The sequence below is a fragment of the Salminus brasiliensis genome, chromosome 2, assembly GCF_030463535.1.
Source record: "Salminus brasiliensis chromosome 2, fSalBra1.hap2, whole genome shotgun sequence".
Lineage (NCBI taxonomy): Eukaryota > Metazoa > Chordata > Actinopteri > Characiformes > Bryconidae > Salminus > Salminus brasiliensis.
The window spans coordinates 45,320,602-45,339,859 of record NC_132879.1 but is presented as its reverse complement, the minus strand read 5'-3'; the positions used below and the strand labels follow the sequence as shown (position 1 = coordinate 45,339,859).

The 19,258-nt window shown below is 40.4% G+C and overlaps 1 protein-coding gene across 1 annotated transcript in view; it reads right to left on the bottom strand.

Moving 5' to 3' along the window:
- Positions 1-5,884: 5,884 nt before the first annotated feature.
- Positions 5,885-19,258, bottom strand: part of plxna4 (plexin A4) — a 317,535-nt gene continuing 304,161 nt past the window's right edge. Inside the window, exons 30-32 of the mRNA XM_072672908.1 lie at positions 15,093-15,305; positions 10,594-10,744; positions 5,885-9,630 (exon numbers count right to left, since the gene is read on the bottom strand). Of these exons, the coding sequence (XP_072529009.1) occupies positions 9,535-9,630; positions 10,594-10,744; positions 15,093-15,305 (460 nt within the window). The 3' untranslated portion in view covers positions 5,885-9,534. The remainder of the gene's footprint in view (positions 9,631-10,593; positions 10,745-15,092; positions 15,306-19,258) is intronic.

Sequence of the window (19,258 nt, the reverse complement as noted above, 5' to 3'; positions counted from 1 at the left end):
TGAATGCTGTCAGCAGGACAGTTAGCAAATGAATGTGACCTTTCTTTTGAGATGGAAGGAAATTTCTGTGTAGATGCATTTAATAAGATGTGATTTTCCAGTACCAGCTCCACCAGTGATGAAGTAAAAAGACAGTTGAGGCTTTTGACCATAAACAAGCTCCCTGCACCACTTTCTGATAGCTTAGAAAACAGAGGCTTGTGTTTGATTCAGGCATTGATACATTTTTCGAGCAACCTTAGGATCAGTGTGAGTGGGCTTGATTGTTAGGGCTTTACTGGCTCTTTTGGTGGGGAATTTGTTGTACTCTGGAACTTCATCAAGCTCATTTCTTTCTTGAAGGTGTATTTCCTCCCGATCAGAAATACATTCTAAACAAATGAGCACTGACTCAGGAGCAAGTGTTGTCTATGCATACTCCATTTTTCCATCTTGTTCCAGTTCCTTAATGGCTTTCTCTATTGCCTCGCTGTTTTTTTCATACTGTGACCTGTTCTTGGTGACAGTGGAAAGCCCAAGCTAAAGATGATCAAGTCCACCAGCATAAAAGCCCTTTGGTTTAAACTGTGCATCCAAGCGGTACATCAGATAAAGTTTTAACAATGTACAGTAGAATTTGTCAGAAGATTTCTTTTCAGAAAACCGAGCACATCTGATGACAGCAGGTTTTCCTAGTACTATACCAGTATAGCATCCCATACGAACAATGAGTCACCATGTGCCTATTCAAAGCTCTCGTTTCAGACACACACTGATGAACCACTGTACACCATCTGCCTTACATCTGTCACAGTACTGAATCTCACTACCAACATATATTACCTGTTGCTCTGCCTCTCCTGTGTCTGAGCTACTTCGCGGTTGGGTTGTTTCTGTCACCTGACAAAATAACACACGGGTGCTGCCATATGAACAGTGAGCAGAAACAGGCAAGGCTTTGATGAGTATTATTATTACCATAATTGTTAACTCTACACATTAGCAACTGAGTTCTTTGACTTAGACTTTGGGGGATTCTCAGTACAAAGTATGCCAAGTGAGGACTGGTGTACTTGGTAGTACTGATTTGGCAAATTCAACTCCCGAGGACGGGAGGATGCTGTGTGTTCATTCTGCAATTGGAACAGCAGCGTGGTGCGTAATGCATTATGAGATGGAGTCACGCCCTGATGCATTCTCGATACCACGGGCGGAATGGGAAGAACACATTCGGGCATTCAAACTGTGCTTGGCTAGATGTGAACTTTTGAATGGACCAGTACTTGGGCTGCAACTGATGACGTTTCACAAGTCCACAAGAACACAAGTACTGACAGAGACCTTTGACTTCTTGTAAAGTAGCTTCTAATGGACACCTGTCTTTTTTTGGCTGCCAGCATATCACCAAGATAGGCTAATTGCCACACATACACACTCATAGTAACGTTTAGAGTTGCCAACAGTTCGGCATTTCAAATTATAATGCACAGCCCCTTACTGAATCGGTTTGAGACACAATTTAGTGCCCATAAGTGTTGGATGGCGGGACTCGAGATCTGTTAACCGTTTGTGTGACAACAACACTGCCTAGACTAGTTCTTGATCAGAACAATTCAGGGACAAAATAGGGACAATTCAGTAGGGATATTATGTCTGCACATATATGTCCTATCCTGGATCACCAAGAACCTGAAGGAACAACAGAACTAAAAGAAGCAGACATTCATTATCTTGATGCCCTCCTTCCCCTCTTGCATCATGCTTTCACCATCCCACATCCCACCACCGTATTCTACCAAGTCACCAACTTGAGAAAACTGCACTGCTTGATGGAATCAGTCCTAGTCCACTGAAGGTTTCACCACTCCGCACTGCAAGTGGTCTGTAAAACATTCTCCCTCCTCCTTGAATGACTACAGACCAGTGGCCCTCACAGCAAACATCCACACACACACACACAACACCTGAAAGTCTACCCACAAGGTAGGTTAGGTTTAATTGCAAAATGGGAAGTAAGCGTATACGATTGATCTCACACACAATAAAGCACTATACATAGTAACATGCCTCTATCATATTAGTTTTATTGCCCCTGTAATATCAGCTGAGCAGGGCCCCTAATATTGGAAATGTAAGTTTTCATTACTTAAAGGTCATTGTCCCTCCATCCAGGGAAAACACACTGAGGAAAGTCACATTGTTCTGAGATAATTCATTTGACTTTTAGTTGTTGTGCCAAATTCAGCCACGAGAGGGCGACAAATAATCACTGTTGGCACTATAGACAAACGTGTTCAGACCAATGGCTGTAGAAAAGCATGGACAAGCATCTTCTTTCTGGCTGCAGTATAATATGTAGCTCCGCCCATCCTCTATATGTTTCAGTGATAAAACGGCCCATTTTCCTTCTTATTTCTCTTCTAATTAGTCTTTTCACCTCCGGTGTCCAATTCCAAAAGCTAGTCTAATAACTTTTCCCTTCAAAAAATCAGGTTTTAAAATGTTATTCTGCTAAATTGTACTAAATTGTCCGGTACTGTAATTAAATGGAAATACATAAAATACATGAACTGCACTTTTACTGTTGAAACACTTGCTGGACAACCTTGACATCCAGGGAAACAATCTGTATAGGAGCTGTTGACCCAACCGTTTTTTGGGCAAAAGTTTAGGCCTAAATTTGATCCAAACAATCAACAAAGCATTTTGGATGAGCCTTTTTATGGGCTAAAGTTTTGGTTCCCCACCTTTGCAACCAACAGCTATACCACACAACAGCAACACCATAGCAACCACCTGGGATACTATAGCAACCCTTGAGAACTATCCCTTTTTCTAGTTTTAATTTATGCTGCTTTCCTAAGATTTGTTTTTTGCAATTAAAGAAATACATAAATAAATACGTCGTCGTAAATTTCAGCAACGTGTGATACCCGCTATGCAACCTGAGGGCTAACATGTGCTTCCTCCTGGCTAGCAGTGCTGTGTATCCACAGGGAGAGAGGAGCTACAGTAAGTCTCCATTCCCACACAATGAGAGCACAGCTAATTGTGCTCTTGTGGACTCTTCTTTGCCAACTGCAGCACTTAAGAGCATTTTTACCTTTTAGCTAACTGTAATTGTGTGTCCTTGAGGTCCATCAGTTGTTTAAATCTTGTGGTGAATCCTCTGATGTTCTTTATGGAGAGTCTTCTGTTTATGGCAGTCTTTATAGTTCGAATGTTCTCAAATGTTCTTAATGACTATTTCATCTACTACAGTGCTCATCCATAATCTGGATCCTTGCTATCATGACATTTTGATTTTTGGTTGGTCTGATCTTCTGTCTCATTAAGTCCTGCTATACAGCTCAGGATGGGAGGCAACAGCAACTCAAGCTACAGATGCTGCATCAACAGTACAGGTTTTGGTGGCAGTCATGTGCCTAAACTAGTGTCAGTCTCAGATATTGTACCCACAAGTTCACATATAAAATATGACATCTATATTTACCTTCGCCTGCCATGCCTACAGGATGTAGTCATTTGGGTTGTTTATCTGCGCATCGATGTGTGAACACTTCCTTGCAGTGGATTTGATCAGTTTGGCGTATCAAAACACTTCCCTAAGCAGTTATCTGCTCTGTGTATGTATACACACATACAGAAATGTGAAAAGATTAGCACACCCCATGACATTTTTTGTATTATTTAATATATTTAAAAAGAATTTGAAAAATATAATTAATAGAATGCCATTTTCTTGTGAGGAAAAAGTTAGGACAGTCTATGCACACTAATGCTGGTATTTTCATTCAGTTAGACATTTCCTTTAATGATCTACCAGTCTCTGACATCAATGGAGAGAAAGCGTTTCCTACTCCTCCATGCAGAATTCTTTCAGCTGTGTGACGTTTCAGCTTTGCTTTTTAGACAGATGGTCTCACATTTTCCTCAAGCGCCCTCTGATACAGTAAAGAATTCCTTGTGAATTCTATGTTGGAGAGCTCTCCAGGCCCCAAACCATGCAAATTCACCTCCATGCTTCACAGCTGATATGGGCTTTTGTGCTTAAACGTCATGTCTGTTTTATGCCAAGTATGTCCTCTGTTACTGTGTCCAAATAATTTAACTTTGGATTCATTTGTCCAAAGGACATTTTTCCAGATGCCCTGGTCTTAGTCTAGGTATTCTCTGGAAAATGTTAGTCTTGCTCTGATGGGCTTTTTTGACAGGAAGGGTTTCCTTCTTGCACACTTCCCATTAAAATCAAACATGTGTGGGAGATGGGAGAGTTGGTCTTGCTGCTTTTGCATCACTTTCCTTGTTCGTCAACAAACCCCTAGCCAGTCCAGGTAGATGATGTATTTATCTCAAGCACACTTGATGCAACTAATGAAGCCCTTGATTTGCCACCTGATTTGCTAATGTGTGGTCCTATGAGGGATTCTATTCAGGAGGTTAAACAATTCCGGGACTGCACTATCTGTTAGTTGGATTGCGCTATTTAAATGGTTTAATTGGTTTATTGCAAATAGATGAAAGTACATCTTGCTAATTTACTTAATTTGCAATGGGAGTTGAATCAATTTAAGTGCAACTATATACGGTGTATTCCTTTACACTTCTATTCAGTTATTTAGGATGCATTTTGTAGGTTTATTTTATTTATATCTGTTTATTTTGGCATGGTTGATTAATGAGAGTTGAGTATACCGTGAACCTTAAACACTGCTGTCTCCTCATTCAAAAGGAAATCTGACCAAACCAAAAACCCAATTCCCCTCTTATGCAACAATATTGACTATTTACATGGACTCTTAAATATCTGCCATTACTAATATTACCACTATTCACTATCCTTACTCTCATTACTCTGACCATCCCTGCCATGACTATATGAAGTTATACTACACCATGATTATTACATTATGATTATGATCAGAACAGTTCAACAGTTTAGTTGGTTTGGTAACTTTTATCATTAATGTTTAAAAAGTTCTGACCAGAGGAAGATGGGTCTCACTTGTGAGTCTTGGTTCCTCCCAAGGTTTCTTCCTCCAGCTCAGAGGGAGTTTTCCTTGCCACTGTCGCCGTTGGCTTGCTCACTGAGGGTCTTAGATTTTTCATGTCTTTTTATGTTATATATTTTTCTTTTTTTTCCTGTCAACAACAGTTGTAAAAAGCGCTATACAAAAAAATTTACTTGACGACTACATGCCCCCCAAATTTACATACACCCAGCCTACTAGTCAAAAGCAACAGAGTAAAATGCAATGGCCTCTTCAGAAAAATATGGTGTTTTGGAACTTGTACTTTGTGAGACAGTCTTTTGGTGTGATCCTTACTTGACCGGATTGGAGGATAATTATTAGGATTTTTAATGCAAGGGGATGTTAGTGTTAGTAGAAAGTTTGCATGGGACACATGCGTTTTTGTCTGTGGGGCTAATATTGTTATAATAAGTAATATTATATATGTATTAATTTGCAAAGGGATGTCAGTCTTGGCCCCCGTGATCTACTACCCTACATAATTTCCCTACACTTGGTCTTTTAACCTCCTGAGACCCGGACTTTTGCTTGGTGTGTATTTTTAATTTCTCCTATTTGGGATTAGTTTCTCATATGTTCTCATATGAGGTCAAAAAAGTAAGCATCATGAGTAAGTATCACGTTATGAGGACGCAGGGTCTCAAGAGGTAAAGAACATCTGAATATTAGAATATGTTTAGAATCTTAACTCTCCAGGATGACTCTTAACTCTTCCAGCACCTTGGGCACCCCAGTGATCGGGCATCCACTGGACACTGTGGGAGGGTGGACAGAAATGTCAATATGACACCCTGCACATAATTCAAAGATTTTTCCTTAAAACCAATGCATACATCTCCCCACAACAAAAACACAACTCACACAAAGGCAGATATTTTTCATAATAAAGTTTATTCTATATTACAAATAGTATTTTGTCCTTGACTGCAAAATAGGAATGCATTATATTTACATACACAGGTATACAATTAATTATAACAAAGTTAGAGAAGCTTGCCTTTCTGCCCATCTCTCTTCTCCTCCTATTAGGATCATTCTTTTATCTCTCGTCAGATCTGGAAATAGTAAAAGTCTTTTCTAAGGGCTCTCTGAAACACCTGCTAGAACACTGAGCTAGAAGGACATTTTTAGTTCTTACAAAACGTTAAAGGTGGAAGCTTTATCAGGTCCTTTAAAGACAGAAGGGTCAGACCTGCCGGGCGACACGTGGCAGTACATGGAAGATGGATATAAAACAGAACACAGGGGTAGAGTCATGGGGGGGATCCGGGGACGGTCACTTTCTCCAACAAACACAATCGGATTCTACCAGAGATTCGTTTTGCTACCAATTACTCAACAGATATTACAACTGACAGTTCATTTGAAGCCTCTGCTGCTCGGATGAACATACTTAAGGTTTACTGCAGAGTAATATCTGAACACAAGTGTTCACCACGCTTAATTACATAAACAAACATTCATGTTTTTCATGTCATAATTTGAAGAAACAGCCATAAGTGGGAAATGGCTGGGAAATAGTCTAGAGCAGTGCGTCAGAGTGGGAGATCTACCTCATGATACCCCGTGTGTTTTTGAGTGACATCGAAGGACACTCGAGCGAGCATTTTGGAGAGAGCTCAAAACAGTCGCAGATATAAAGACAATAATGGAAAACAAAAAATTAATCAAGCTTTTGGAAAACCAAATGAAAAACTGCAATCTCACTACTTCTCTAGACAGATTGAAGCTGATATTTGGACCTAATGTATTTACACTCCTGATGGTTTACTGTAAAAAAAAAAAAAAAAAAAAAAAAAAACAGGTGGGATGGGATATAAAAAAAACCCAACGACAACAACAACAAAAAAGCAACTGGAACAGTGTGAACTGACACTTTTAATGTGCGTTTTAGAGAACCTTGCTGTAGCTTCTCTGGCTAAGTGGGTTTCCATGGTGTAGTACTGCTATAGTAAAAGGTATTGTGCACTTGTTCAACATGAACATGAATGACAGCGGTCAACTGTGGCTTGACAACTCATCAAAGGAGAATCTACCTGAGGGACTGCAACATTTCTGCATGGGAGATGGATGCCAATGTAACAACTATCTGTGATCACCTAAAAGAAGTTTGTCCGTCTTTTTTTTATTATTATTATTATTATTCAGAAATTCCTAGTAGCGGTAGATAAATAGCTTTGCAAGGCAGTTCCATTTCATAACATCCAAATAGGTCAACATGCAAGGGTATATACTATATTTGCTTAAGGTATCAATTGAAATCTTATCTTATTATAATTATTTAACACTTCCACAAAACATGAGAATGACCTTTGAGCGGGTGAGCGGGATAAAGATTCCACCTTAACAGAAGTTGCAGCTTTTTGAGATGACAATCCACTTTTTTTTTCTCCGTCTTGTTCTTCCAAGCAAAAGAAAGAAAAGAACACATCCACATCATCATTTAGCAAGGCTTATTTTTCTCTATTTTCCGTTTTTTCCGACGTTTTTTTTTATACGAAGTTTAAATTGAAGTACATGCGCTTAAAAAGCCAATAAAGTACCCAAGGTGGACCACGGCTGGTCTCTGCACATTCAAATCACCACATTGGAGCACTCTGTCAAGGCAAAAGAAAGGTCAGAGGTTAAAGGACAAAGAGGGCAGCTCGGCGGCCTCTGTCCCTTTTGTCGAGGTTACAGCCGACAGGTGTGTCTCTGCGCGCTTGCAGTTGTTGTCTGGGGACCCTAAAGGCCTTGAGACCGCCCCGGACAACAACAGCGAACATGACAAGGATCTAGAAGCGTTGGGACGTGTTCAGAAAGGGGCCAAGCGGAGAGAACACCTCTAACAGACTGTACACTTAAGCAGGAGCGAGCCCTTACACTCAGGGGTCGGGGTTTCCTCACGTGGGAATCCATCGTGTGCAAAGAAAACGTCAGTCTCATCGACGTGGGTGACTGGAGGCTCTGTGCTGTTTGGAGGATCAAATGGCAGACGACAGATAGACCTTTGGTTGCGCGCCCTGTGTACTGCCAGGTTGAGGACCAGAAGCGGTTCCTTTTTGTCGGCCGGAATCCGGGAAGGTTTGTTGTTCTGTTGTTTTTTTCGTCAGCCTTTTATGCACCTGTCCACCTCTCCTTTTTTCATCCTTTGGTTTTTTTTTCTGCTGACCAATTTCATGTGGATCATTCCAGTCTTCCAGAGTGTTTTGTGTAATTGCGGACTCTGTGGCAGTGAACGACTCAGACTGCATTTTCTGTCTCTTATCTCTCTCTATCTCGTTTTCTCTCTCTCTCTCTCACACACACACACTTTAATCATGCCGTCATAGAGCAACAGTCCAATCTTCGGGAAGTGGCAAGCTCCAGTCCAGGTAAGGAATCTGAGGCAGCTACAGAATGTGTGCTTTTTATTTTCTTAAACTAAGAGAAGAATTACCTTCTTCCTCACGCAGAAAGCCCCAAAAAAGCCTTCAGAGGTGACCAGGCTTGTTGAGAGTGAGGCAAGGAGAGTTTTAACTTGATGCGGACTGAGGTTCTATTAGTGTGTGTGTGTGTGTGTGTATGTGTGTGTATGTGTGCTTACGTTGGAGGCGCTCAAACCTTCTTGATCTTGATAAGAGAGGGTTCAGTTCGGTAATGTGCTAAAGCTGGACGAATGCTAGAATGTTTTCAGGAGAACGGCAGAAACGCCACAAAGATACACTCAAAAGTTTCACAGTCAATCAGGTCCCAGGCGAGTCAGGGGAGGCCAAAAGTGCCACTCCTCCTCGCACCACGGACCCTAGTGGTTTAAACACACATCCCTCCCTTCCACACAACAGCAGAGAGAGACATTTGCAGTGGGACTGTTCTTTCGTTTAAGCACTCGAGATATGTAGAACATAAGGACCTCTGTCTTGTAAACTCTACACAATCTTCTTGGGTTTCATTTTTTTTTTTTTTTCATTTTTCATTTTTTTTTTCCTCATCATGACCCATTTGGTCTGCAGTCCTGCTAATCTGGCAGTACCAACAGCGTTTTCTCTCTGTGTTTTGGTACTACAATTGACTGGACTCTACAGTAGCGCCACACACTACCTTAGTCAGAAAAGTCCGAACAAAATCGACACCCAACATAGTGGTTTGAAACACTTTGCTTAACAGCTATATTTTTGAAGGCAACATAAATGTAACAGTTTTTTTTTTTCCATTTTTTTTCCTTTTCAAAGGGAAGGACAGAGGATGCCACTGAGGCGTAGGTGGAGTTTTGCAGGCAACCACCTCTCCTCCAAGGGGCCAGGAGCCAATCCCCTCGCCTCCCATTGCATCATGAGTAATGTAGTAGTCTCCAGCTCCATGGCTCCTTCTCTACTCATCTAGGAAGCAGAGCTAATGCGATGCAGGTTCTTGGTTGGTTGGTAAGTTGTTTTTTCAGGGAAGATAAAAGGAAGTGGGTTTGCGGAAAAGAAAAATCGAAGAGATGAGATAGATGGACAGGTATTCGCTCAGGCACGGCTCGGTTTCTGACGGATCTCCCAGTGTGCTCTGGGAGACGTGGTCCTCAGCTCTCCAGGCTCATGAAGGCGACCACCTGTTCCAGCTTGAAGGCCAGTCTCTGTTTCCTGGCAGCATCATCCTGCTCCAGTGCGCACACAATCTGCCAGAGGGAGAGGCCACGTCAGTCATGCAACAACAAACCACATCACTCGTTTTCTGTAATTACATCTGGGTTTCCATCTCTTTTTTTTTTTTTTTTCAAAAACATAACCCCTACGTACATTAAGGATTACATGCTGGTTTAACCATGTGGTGAAATACCCAGTGCAGGATTAACGCCTGCCTGTGGTGCTGAATTAACACCTACAGTGTTCAATGAAGTCCAACTGGACACAAACGAGCACTGTAAGAGCTAATTCAGTGCTGGGAACTTTGCTGTGCCTGTTGTACAAAAGGTTGCACAGATGAATAGTCTGAATAGATTTTGGACCTGGCAGTGAAGGGAGCTAAGAGTTAAGACAAGAGTATTTCTGCCCACTGTATTTTCACTAAGCCTGGTTGGACATACAGTTTATATGCACGTTATATGCATATACAAAAGAGTCCATGCTGTAGAAGAACCACGTTTGGCCCTCTAAAGAACCATGTTTGACAAAGAAATCTGTGAGAAGTTGAATGATTCTTATTAGATCCTCTACAGTGTGTGGGGGCACTTTCAACTTTCAAAAGTAACACGTTTATTTTCATATACATACATAAATGTAAACGATAAATTAGGTCTATTGAGCAGCGGCTCTCAAACCAAAAGAGGTTCTTCTATGGCAGTGGTCACCAACACGTCGTTTTTCCTCCATTTTAAATTTAAATGAGGGATATAAAGCCCCCCATCATTGAGCTGTGGAGCAGTGCAGGTCTGAAATAATGGTGCTCCATCCAATACTTTGGGGATGAGGTGGGGTGGACAGTAGAGACAGTTATTCCAACAAAAACAAGAAAAACTCTCGAACGAGGTGTCCCAATACTTTTGTCAATGCTGTGTGTGTGTATGTATGTTTATATATATATATATATATATATTTATATAAACAACATAGGCTATTAGACTGGACCATATGGTTCGTACCTCCTCTGCATATTTTCCCACGTAGGAGTAGATCTCACTGAGGGAGCTCATGGTGTTGAACTCGTTCATATGCATACGGGACTGCTCGGCCAGGTAAGCGTTCATATCCTGGTCGCTGATGGCAGGCATCTTGTTGATGTCTGAGTAGTATCTGTGAGAACACACATAAACACACAGCAAGCTGTTGAGTATAGATCGCTGCAGGTAGAGGTGAAGGCAGAAATGTGACCTACTGTACATTCACTTTAGCAATCAATTAATACAGCTCTTTATTTGCCTGTGCTTTAGGGATCAAGCCTTGCAGGGAGCAACAGGGAGTTTGACTGACAGCTGTCCAGATCCCACGAATCAATCTTACATTTACTTTCACCGACTTCACGGCTTCGACAGGCAGCAAATGGCAACGACTGTTAATGAGCTGATGCCCTTGAAAAGCTGCTTTAGAGGTATGAGCAAAACCTATAGGATGCCAGGAATACCTAAACTGTGCTTAATGCAAGTGTGCACGTAAACACACACACACACACACGGGCACGCACACAGCCTTCTGTCTTCAGGAGGCTCAAAGCAATCAGTCACTGTCAGCAGCAGCTGCAGTGTCACCGTCAACTCTTTAATTAAGGCAGGTCATTTATATTTTTAATTCCTAAACTGTGCCAACTTGTGCACAACACTGTGTGTGTGTGTGTGTTTTAGAGTCAGGGCACGCTGGACCCCTGCGACCACCTTGAGTGTCAGATGTGATGCTGCAGTGTGCCATGAGGCTATCAGCAGCACTGGCCGAAAGAGTGTTCAACAGGCAGAGAGACACAAGTGGCACAAGACTGGCGATACGTTATAACCACAAGCAGATGAGATACAGAATATTCCATATATTACTGTACTGTGCTAGAGCTGTCATTATCAGCTTTTATTATTGGACAAATTAAACTAAACGATGAGGTTTTATTAATACATACACAAACATATATACACATACAGTTGTATATAAATGTTTTGGTCTCAGTTTTTAAACTGAGAAGTTGTTAATCAAACATGGAAGAAGCAAACAACCATAAAACCTGCAGCTTCTACAGTTCTACAATCTGAAGTTCAGGGAAGGTGTGGAGTTCAACATGAGAGTAAACTCCAGAAGAGAAGTCAGGATGGTGGTGCACCATTCTCAATTTGTGTCATTTGGTCAAGGGTGCAAAAACTTTTACATCAAACTGTACACCGATCAGCCATAACTTTAGCATCACCTGCTTAATATTGAGTAGGCCCCCTTGTTCTGCCACATCTGGTCATTCTGACCATTCAAGGCATAGACTCCACAAGACCTTTGAAGGCATCCTGTGTCTGAATCTGGGACCAAGATGTTAGCTGCAGAACCTTTCATTTCTGTAAATTGTCAGGTTGGGCCTCCATGGATTGAGTCAATGAGCCTTACATGACCCTGTCACTGGTTCACCCGGTGTTCCTTTTTGATCCACCCTTGGTAGGTACTGACTACTGCATCCCAGAAAAACACCACAAGACCTGCCTGATGTTTTGGAGATGCTCTGACCCAGTCAGTCGTTTAGCCATCACAAATGGCCCTTGTCAAAGTGGTGCCTAATATGTCCATCCCTAATATGTCCAATGTTTTTCACTTCACCTATCAGTGGTGCTAATGTTATGGCTAAACCTACACATACAATACTGTGCATAGAAAAAAACAATAAAACGATAAAAGATATTGTAAAGAGTACAGAAAGTGTGAGGCTACAGATATATAATTATAAAGGAAACATCTTTCAGTGATTGCTGTAGGTTAGTTCAGTTTCCAGTATTTCACTGTACACAAATATAGGTTTTCCTTACTCACTAGCGTGGTCTCCCGCAGTGCAACCGATTCGCTTATATGAGCTACCTCAGCTACCTACTGAGCCCAGGCACTGCTGACAGGAGTGGGTCACAACTCATAATTACAACCTGCTGACATACTGACATCAATTCACCCTAATCCACAACTTCATACATTATATTACTGCAAACTGTAGAAAAACAAAAATGCAGAACATTTAAATGGATTTTTTCTCAATATTGAGTGTGTTACATTTTCTTTCCTCTGACTACTTCTTATTTTTTTGTAGGGAACATGTGAGTTCATGAGCTTGGCTCTTATCTTGAAGCTTGACTGACAAATAGTGACAGAAGGAACGGCACTGTCTCTTTGCATCAATCACAAACTGTACAGTGATTTTACTAACATCCACCTTTAGCACAGTAGAAGAACTCATAAACTAGTTGATTTAAATACTTTTTTATTTAATTTTTAATCTTTTATTGTGCTATAGCGTGACCCTGTTTATCCCTGTATATCCCAGTCTCTACAGTGTTATTTAAATTAATAAATGACTTTTAAATAAATGTAATGACACAAAACATGACTCATACCTCTGCTGTAATATAACCCTAGACCAAAGAGAGGTCACTGAAATTGCAGGAAAAAATGCTTCATGTCATTTTGGACATTTTCTATTGGTCATCATTGGTGATCAGTTCACACAATATAAATACCAGATACTCATGCATCTGGTAGGAAAGCAAGCAAAGGACTGACCAGACAAATCCCCTGTACAAATGAGCCTATGTTGAGCAACACTTACTACTTTATTGTTGTCATTGTCCATTGGCTGGAGCTGCACTCGTGCTATTTGTGCCAGAGGCGAGATTGGTTCGGCATTGCCAAACAGTCAAGCTCCATACCGAGACGATTAAAGCAACTATTTATCGGCCGCTGCCGGAATTACAGCTACAGGCCCTTCTTTGAAATATGCGTGAAGCATGGTATTGATTTCAGTTCAAAACAAACAAACAAACTAATAAATTGTTTGTGTGTTTATTCCCAGCTCCCATTGTGGCAGAGTCTTATTCACTGCGGCAACAAATTAAAAAAATGAGTAAATTATATAAAAAGCACTTTAGCAACCCCAAGTGCACGTTTCTTTAGAACGGAAAAGCATGGTCAGTGATTCCTGCATGCAATGAGATCATGCAGCATTATGAACAATGTACCCAGCATACCATTCCCTCCCTCCTCCTTATTTTACAATTGTGGAAAAAAATGTCCCAGGGCAAAAGCAGCCAAAACAAACACTTCACAGCGTCACGCAAACCTCTTTTACACCATCTTTTATTAAACACTACCCCCACCAAACAAACATAATAAAAGTCTCATTTTAACAAATTACCGAGCACTCAGGCTCACTCTCTCGGGTTACGGTTCTCCCTCATTGCTGCATGCTGTGTCTATTAAGGCCAACGCAAAACCATCCATTTCCACCGTTTTTTCATTTGGGTAGAAACCCACCGGTCATTTGTCTTCCAACTTTTCCTCTTCCAGCAACTGTCTTGTGCGTCAGATGCGCCCCCTCTTTTTACTGTAGTACATTACGTACAGCAGTCCCTGGCAGCGACCATTTACTGCAATTAAAGCTCTTGAATTATAAGAATCCAATCACTCTACAAGTGCTATTAGTCTGATGAGGGATAGTGTGTTAGCACATCATTACTCTTCTGAAGCACCCCACCCAACAGACACACATACACACATACTTTTGTATGAGATTTCCATTTAACTCCTTACCCTGCAGAGTATTATTCAATTATTAATAATTAATAATGGCAAAGACTCAGCATTCAGTCACTATTATGAATAATTCAGTAATTACTATGAAACTACTATGTTATTCATATTGAAGGAAGAAAGCAATTTAAATGTTTTTAAAAACTACAAGTTAAAGGGTCAGTCTGTTACTGTAGCTGACCATTGCTGTGCACCTTAATCTAATGCTAACCAGTAAAATGTATCATTTGTTAAAATCCAGAAGAATGAGACCACAACATCAGAAAGTCTCTATTGTTTGTCTCATTCTTTGTCATCATTGTGGGATCATTATCATGTCCCATCTGTATATTTGTCACACAAAATTCTGGCGTCTCCAAAAATGGCCATTTTACAGAATGTAAAAAATATGTATAAAGATTTTATTCCAAGTCTGTTCTATTGGTCCATTCATCATGAAAACGTGACAAAGTGCTGGCAGATGTGTAAAATGCAAAAAGTGTAAAATGGCAAAAACAGAGTTCCAAGGAAAGTGACAATATATAATTGGTAGTAAGGGACTAATATAATAGAGGCCTATATGCAATAATATGTCACCCATTTACTATACAGTGTGTATATGTGTATATATTTAGTTTAGTTTAGTTTTCTTTACATTGTGTCCATATACATATGCTACAAAATGACTTATTGACTTTCACACTGACTAGCCCTAACGCTAACACTAACTTCTGAAACACTGCTTTTGTTCAGCAGCACTTTACAAAGTCATGATCAGTTTTTTGGTCCAGGCCCTGTTGGATAACTGTCTCTCTCTGGTTTTCATTTTGTTCCTAAAAGGTACAAAAAGAAGTACATACACACACAAACACACACACACACACACACACACACACTGGCCTCATCTCACCTCTCCACCCAGCTCTTGTAGCTGGGTATGTCCTTGGCATACAGCAGCTTGTTGGAGGGCGAGTCCTTGCCCAGCCGGTGCTCAGATGTAGAGCAGGAGTCCATGAAGGTCTGTGCCACCACAGACAAACACGCATCCGTGATGCTGCTCTTGTGAATGTCGAACACGAACTGGGGGTTCTTGATCACGTTCACCCAAAACCTCAGAGGTAGGCTGAGAACAAAACACACAGGCACAACATACATTAAGCATTATGTTCTACAGATGTTCTAATTAAACTGATTATTTAAGGAACCAGCATGTATTTGTTTTTGCAGTTCTGTTACCTACAAAACTAGTTATCTAATAAAGGGATGAACTGAAGCTGAAAAAGATAAACCAACAGGTCTGCCTTCGTGAGGCATAGATGTCTGTGTTTGTCCAGTGGGGGGCAGTACATACTCAGCTGGATAATACAGGTATTGAAATCTACAGTGTATCACATACTTAGCACATCCTGTGATCCACAGAAATTGATTATGGAATAGGACTCTCTAGCAGATAAACATGAACCTATTGCCACCACTCCTAATGCCAGACGTGGGCAAGAGGGCTATAACCCCCCCAGGATTCAGCACTGGAGCAGTGGAACTGTGTTTCCTGGAGTGATGGATGATGCTCCATTCAATACTTTTGGGATGAGTTGGGGAGTTGTGGATGAGGTGGGTGGTGATTATTCAACATTCAATTATTCACTAATTATTCACAACTTCACTAATGCTTTTATTCCTGAATGCAATTATATCCTCACAGCAATGCTCAAATCTAGTGATCTAGAAATCTAGTAGAAAGCGTTCCCTGCACAGTAGAGACAGTAACTCTAAAAAAGCAGGATAAAGTTTTTAATACTCTTGATTTTTGAAGGAACAATGAACGAGCAGGTGTCCAAATACTTTTGTCTATACTTGATGAGCTGTGTCTACTGTCAATACTTTACTGACAAATTTTCAGAAATCAAGGATATTAACAGGCAGTGTGCTGCAGTAACAGCCTCTACTCTTCTGGAAAGACTTGTTGGGTGATTAGTTGTGGATCACAAATGCCACTCCAACACAGACCAAAGCTATTGAATGGCGTTCCATCATTTCATCACAACCTTTATACCATCTAGCCGACACTTGCCATTGGACATGGTGCTCCAGACCACCCTCTTCTATTTGCCAATGCTTTTATATACTGGATGTGCACATATGATTGGTGCACCTAAAATTGTGTATTTATTTGTTTCTTTTTTTAAAACAAAAAAACACAAAGAAAAGGAAATATTCTAATAAATCAAACACCCCCCCCCCAAAAAAAAAAATTATTTATTGATTTATCATTTTATCTGTTAAAACAATGATGATACTAGAGTGTCAACACACCAATTATCAAAAAATGAGATTTGCCTAAGTTGCTTACAAATTGGGTTGGGTCCAGTAGCAAACTGTAACTATTAGACCTAGGCCTTCACAAATGTCAAAACTTCTGCTAGCCTTACCATGGCATTCTAGTAGTACACTAGAACTAACCTAAGTGTAATGCCCTTAAACATTGTTTGGCTCATTTTGAAGCTTGTTACAAACATTAGGATGTTTTTTTTCCTTGTGTGTAGCAGTTTAACAGTGACTCTTTCGGTAAAGAGCTTTGTCAGAGGTTCCACTGTTCTTCATTTCTAACAGCTGACTGAAACCTGGTTAGACCATCGTTCACATTTACAGCCAGTGTCTTCCAGTAGGCCCAGAGCCACTATTAGTCACTCCTTGTTAATTATATTTTCATTTTCAAATTTTCTAATCTGATGCATTAGGCCTCCATTTCTGCACAAGTCCCAATAAATATTGTCTACGCAGATACCACTGAGAAAACCTCTAGTCTGTCCTGATTGTACGACTGTCTGTATAGCGTTACTATGTTACTAATAATGTACTTTTGTCATCATTCTGTTGAATAAAAACTCAGAAGGCCCAGAGTGTTCCCCACTGGTTGGGTCATGATCACATACACCACATTTTAGTATAACTCAATACTTTTCAGCAGTAAAGTGTCTTTTTAACTATGCAGTTTCTGTGTCAGGCTGACATTAATATGAAATATCGGGTTGGATATAATATTCTCAGATAGAACATTCATAGCCATATCCAGCCATCAGTAATTTTTTATCATAGAGATATTTTAATAGAGATTGAACAGTAGTCAAAAGTATCACAGATTTTTTTTCTTGAGAACGAAAAAACATCCAGAAGAGGCCAGTCCGACATATCTGTCAAACATGTTAAATAGCACGAAGATTAAGCGCAAAGATTACCCATAAACGAGCATCTATTCCTAAAATCCCTGAACACAATCCATTTGCTGTAAGAACTAGAACTTCTGGCTTTGCCCCAACCTAAATTCATTTTCCCGCAAAGACACCTAATCCAATAAAACCCTTACCACCTGGAAATAAATCAGAAACTCAAGTTTCTACAGGTAACATGCTTAAATTCTGGTCTGCTCACCCACCAACTGCCAAAGGCAGCGTAATACCATAAAAAAGGTCACCCAGGGTCTTAGACGTGATGCACTACTCTTCCTTAGCAATAGAACACGTTATATTACTTCTACACTGATTCAACAGACTAAGCATAAGTCAGCTAGCAAACTACAGGCTATGCTTTGAGTTAGAACTACTGCTGTGTAACTATGGGGCTTGGCCAGCGTTTATTTCCCATCAAACCTAAATAGGAGTGAAACAGGAATAAGTGAATTTGGCCTGCAAGGCAGCTTATATCGGTTATTACAACCAAACAAAGGTAAGCTGCTTAGAGATTGTCTGGCTCCCGACAAAAGCAGACTAACCTTAATCAAAAATCTAGCCTTTATGTGTGTGCTGTGTTTCCTGACAGCACTAATGTGTCTAATTAACCAATATAGAGAATAATAAGAGATGCAATACATTGGAGAATCCAAGAGAATGTCTGACAGATCTTTTAAATCTGTCAACAGTCACATGCATCACTGGTTCACTAATACCTGGCACTTACACCAGTACTCCATTGTAGCCCACCATGACCACGATGGGGTGTGTGTGTCCAAATCTGTTTGTGACTGGTTCAATATAACATGATGGAACACAGGGCAACTCTGACTGGCCAGCATATCCAACAGACCTCAATTTCAACTCTCAATCTGTAGCAAAAGGTGAAAAACAATATTCATACAAAACCTCTTACTGGAGGCCGGTGTAAGCAAGGGAGTATTTATATCAGAAAGAAATGATGCATGCTACTAATTCGTTTTTGCCTGGAGAGCTTATTTTTCTACTTGAAATGTAGTAAACATATAGTCCTTTATTGCCATTTTCTACATTACATTTAGACATTATTTCAATCTGGCAGTCATTCTTTATGTTGTTTCAAAATTCAATGCTGAATGGACCAACGGAAATGCTCCAAGGTGACATTTTGGCAATTATGAAAAAATCGACTATCTGGACAAAAGTATTAGGACACCTGCACATTCTTTGATTCTTCCGAATTCAAGGGTATTAATGAGAGTTTATTCTGCTTGTGTTGGTGTAACTGTCTCTACAGTCCAGGGAAGGCTTTCTACTACATTGTCCGACTAGTGAGGTCAGGATGTTGGATGATCACCACCCCACCTCACCCCCATTCCTAAGCTCACCCCAAAAGTATTGGATTGAGACCCATCATTCCAGTTCCACTGCTCCACAGCTCAGTGGGCTAGAGGGGCTTTATTCTCCTCTAACCCATGTCTGGCATTAGGCATTCATGTTTATTTATTCCAGAGAGTTTTATTCTATTGACAGTACTTCTCTACAGTGACTTGACTAGTGTGTGTAATCTGTGTCAGCAATGGGTGTAATTTAAAATAGCTGAATGCATTCATCAGAAGAGGTGTCCACAAATATTTGGACATATAGTGTATGAGGCTATATGTGCTTTGCATCCAAAAAATAGACGTTTAATTTGGCCTGCCAGGAAGTTACTCTAATCACACCCCCTCAACCAATGAGAGACGTAGGTCACTTCTAAAATACTTGTTATCCTTCTAAAATTGAATATCTGAAATACTTTAGTGACAAAACAAACAAAGTGCAATGTTGTCAAATATATTTCCTTTAGATTTTTTTTCTTTATTTAAAA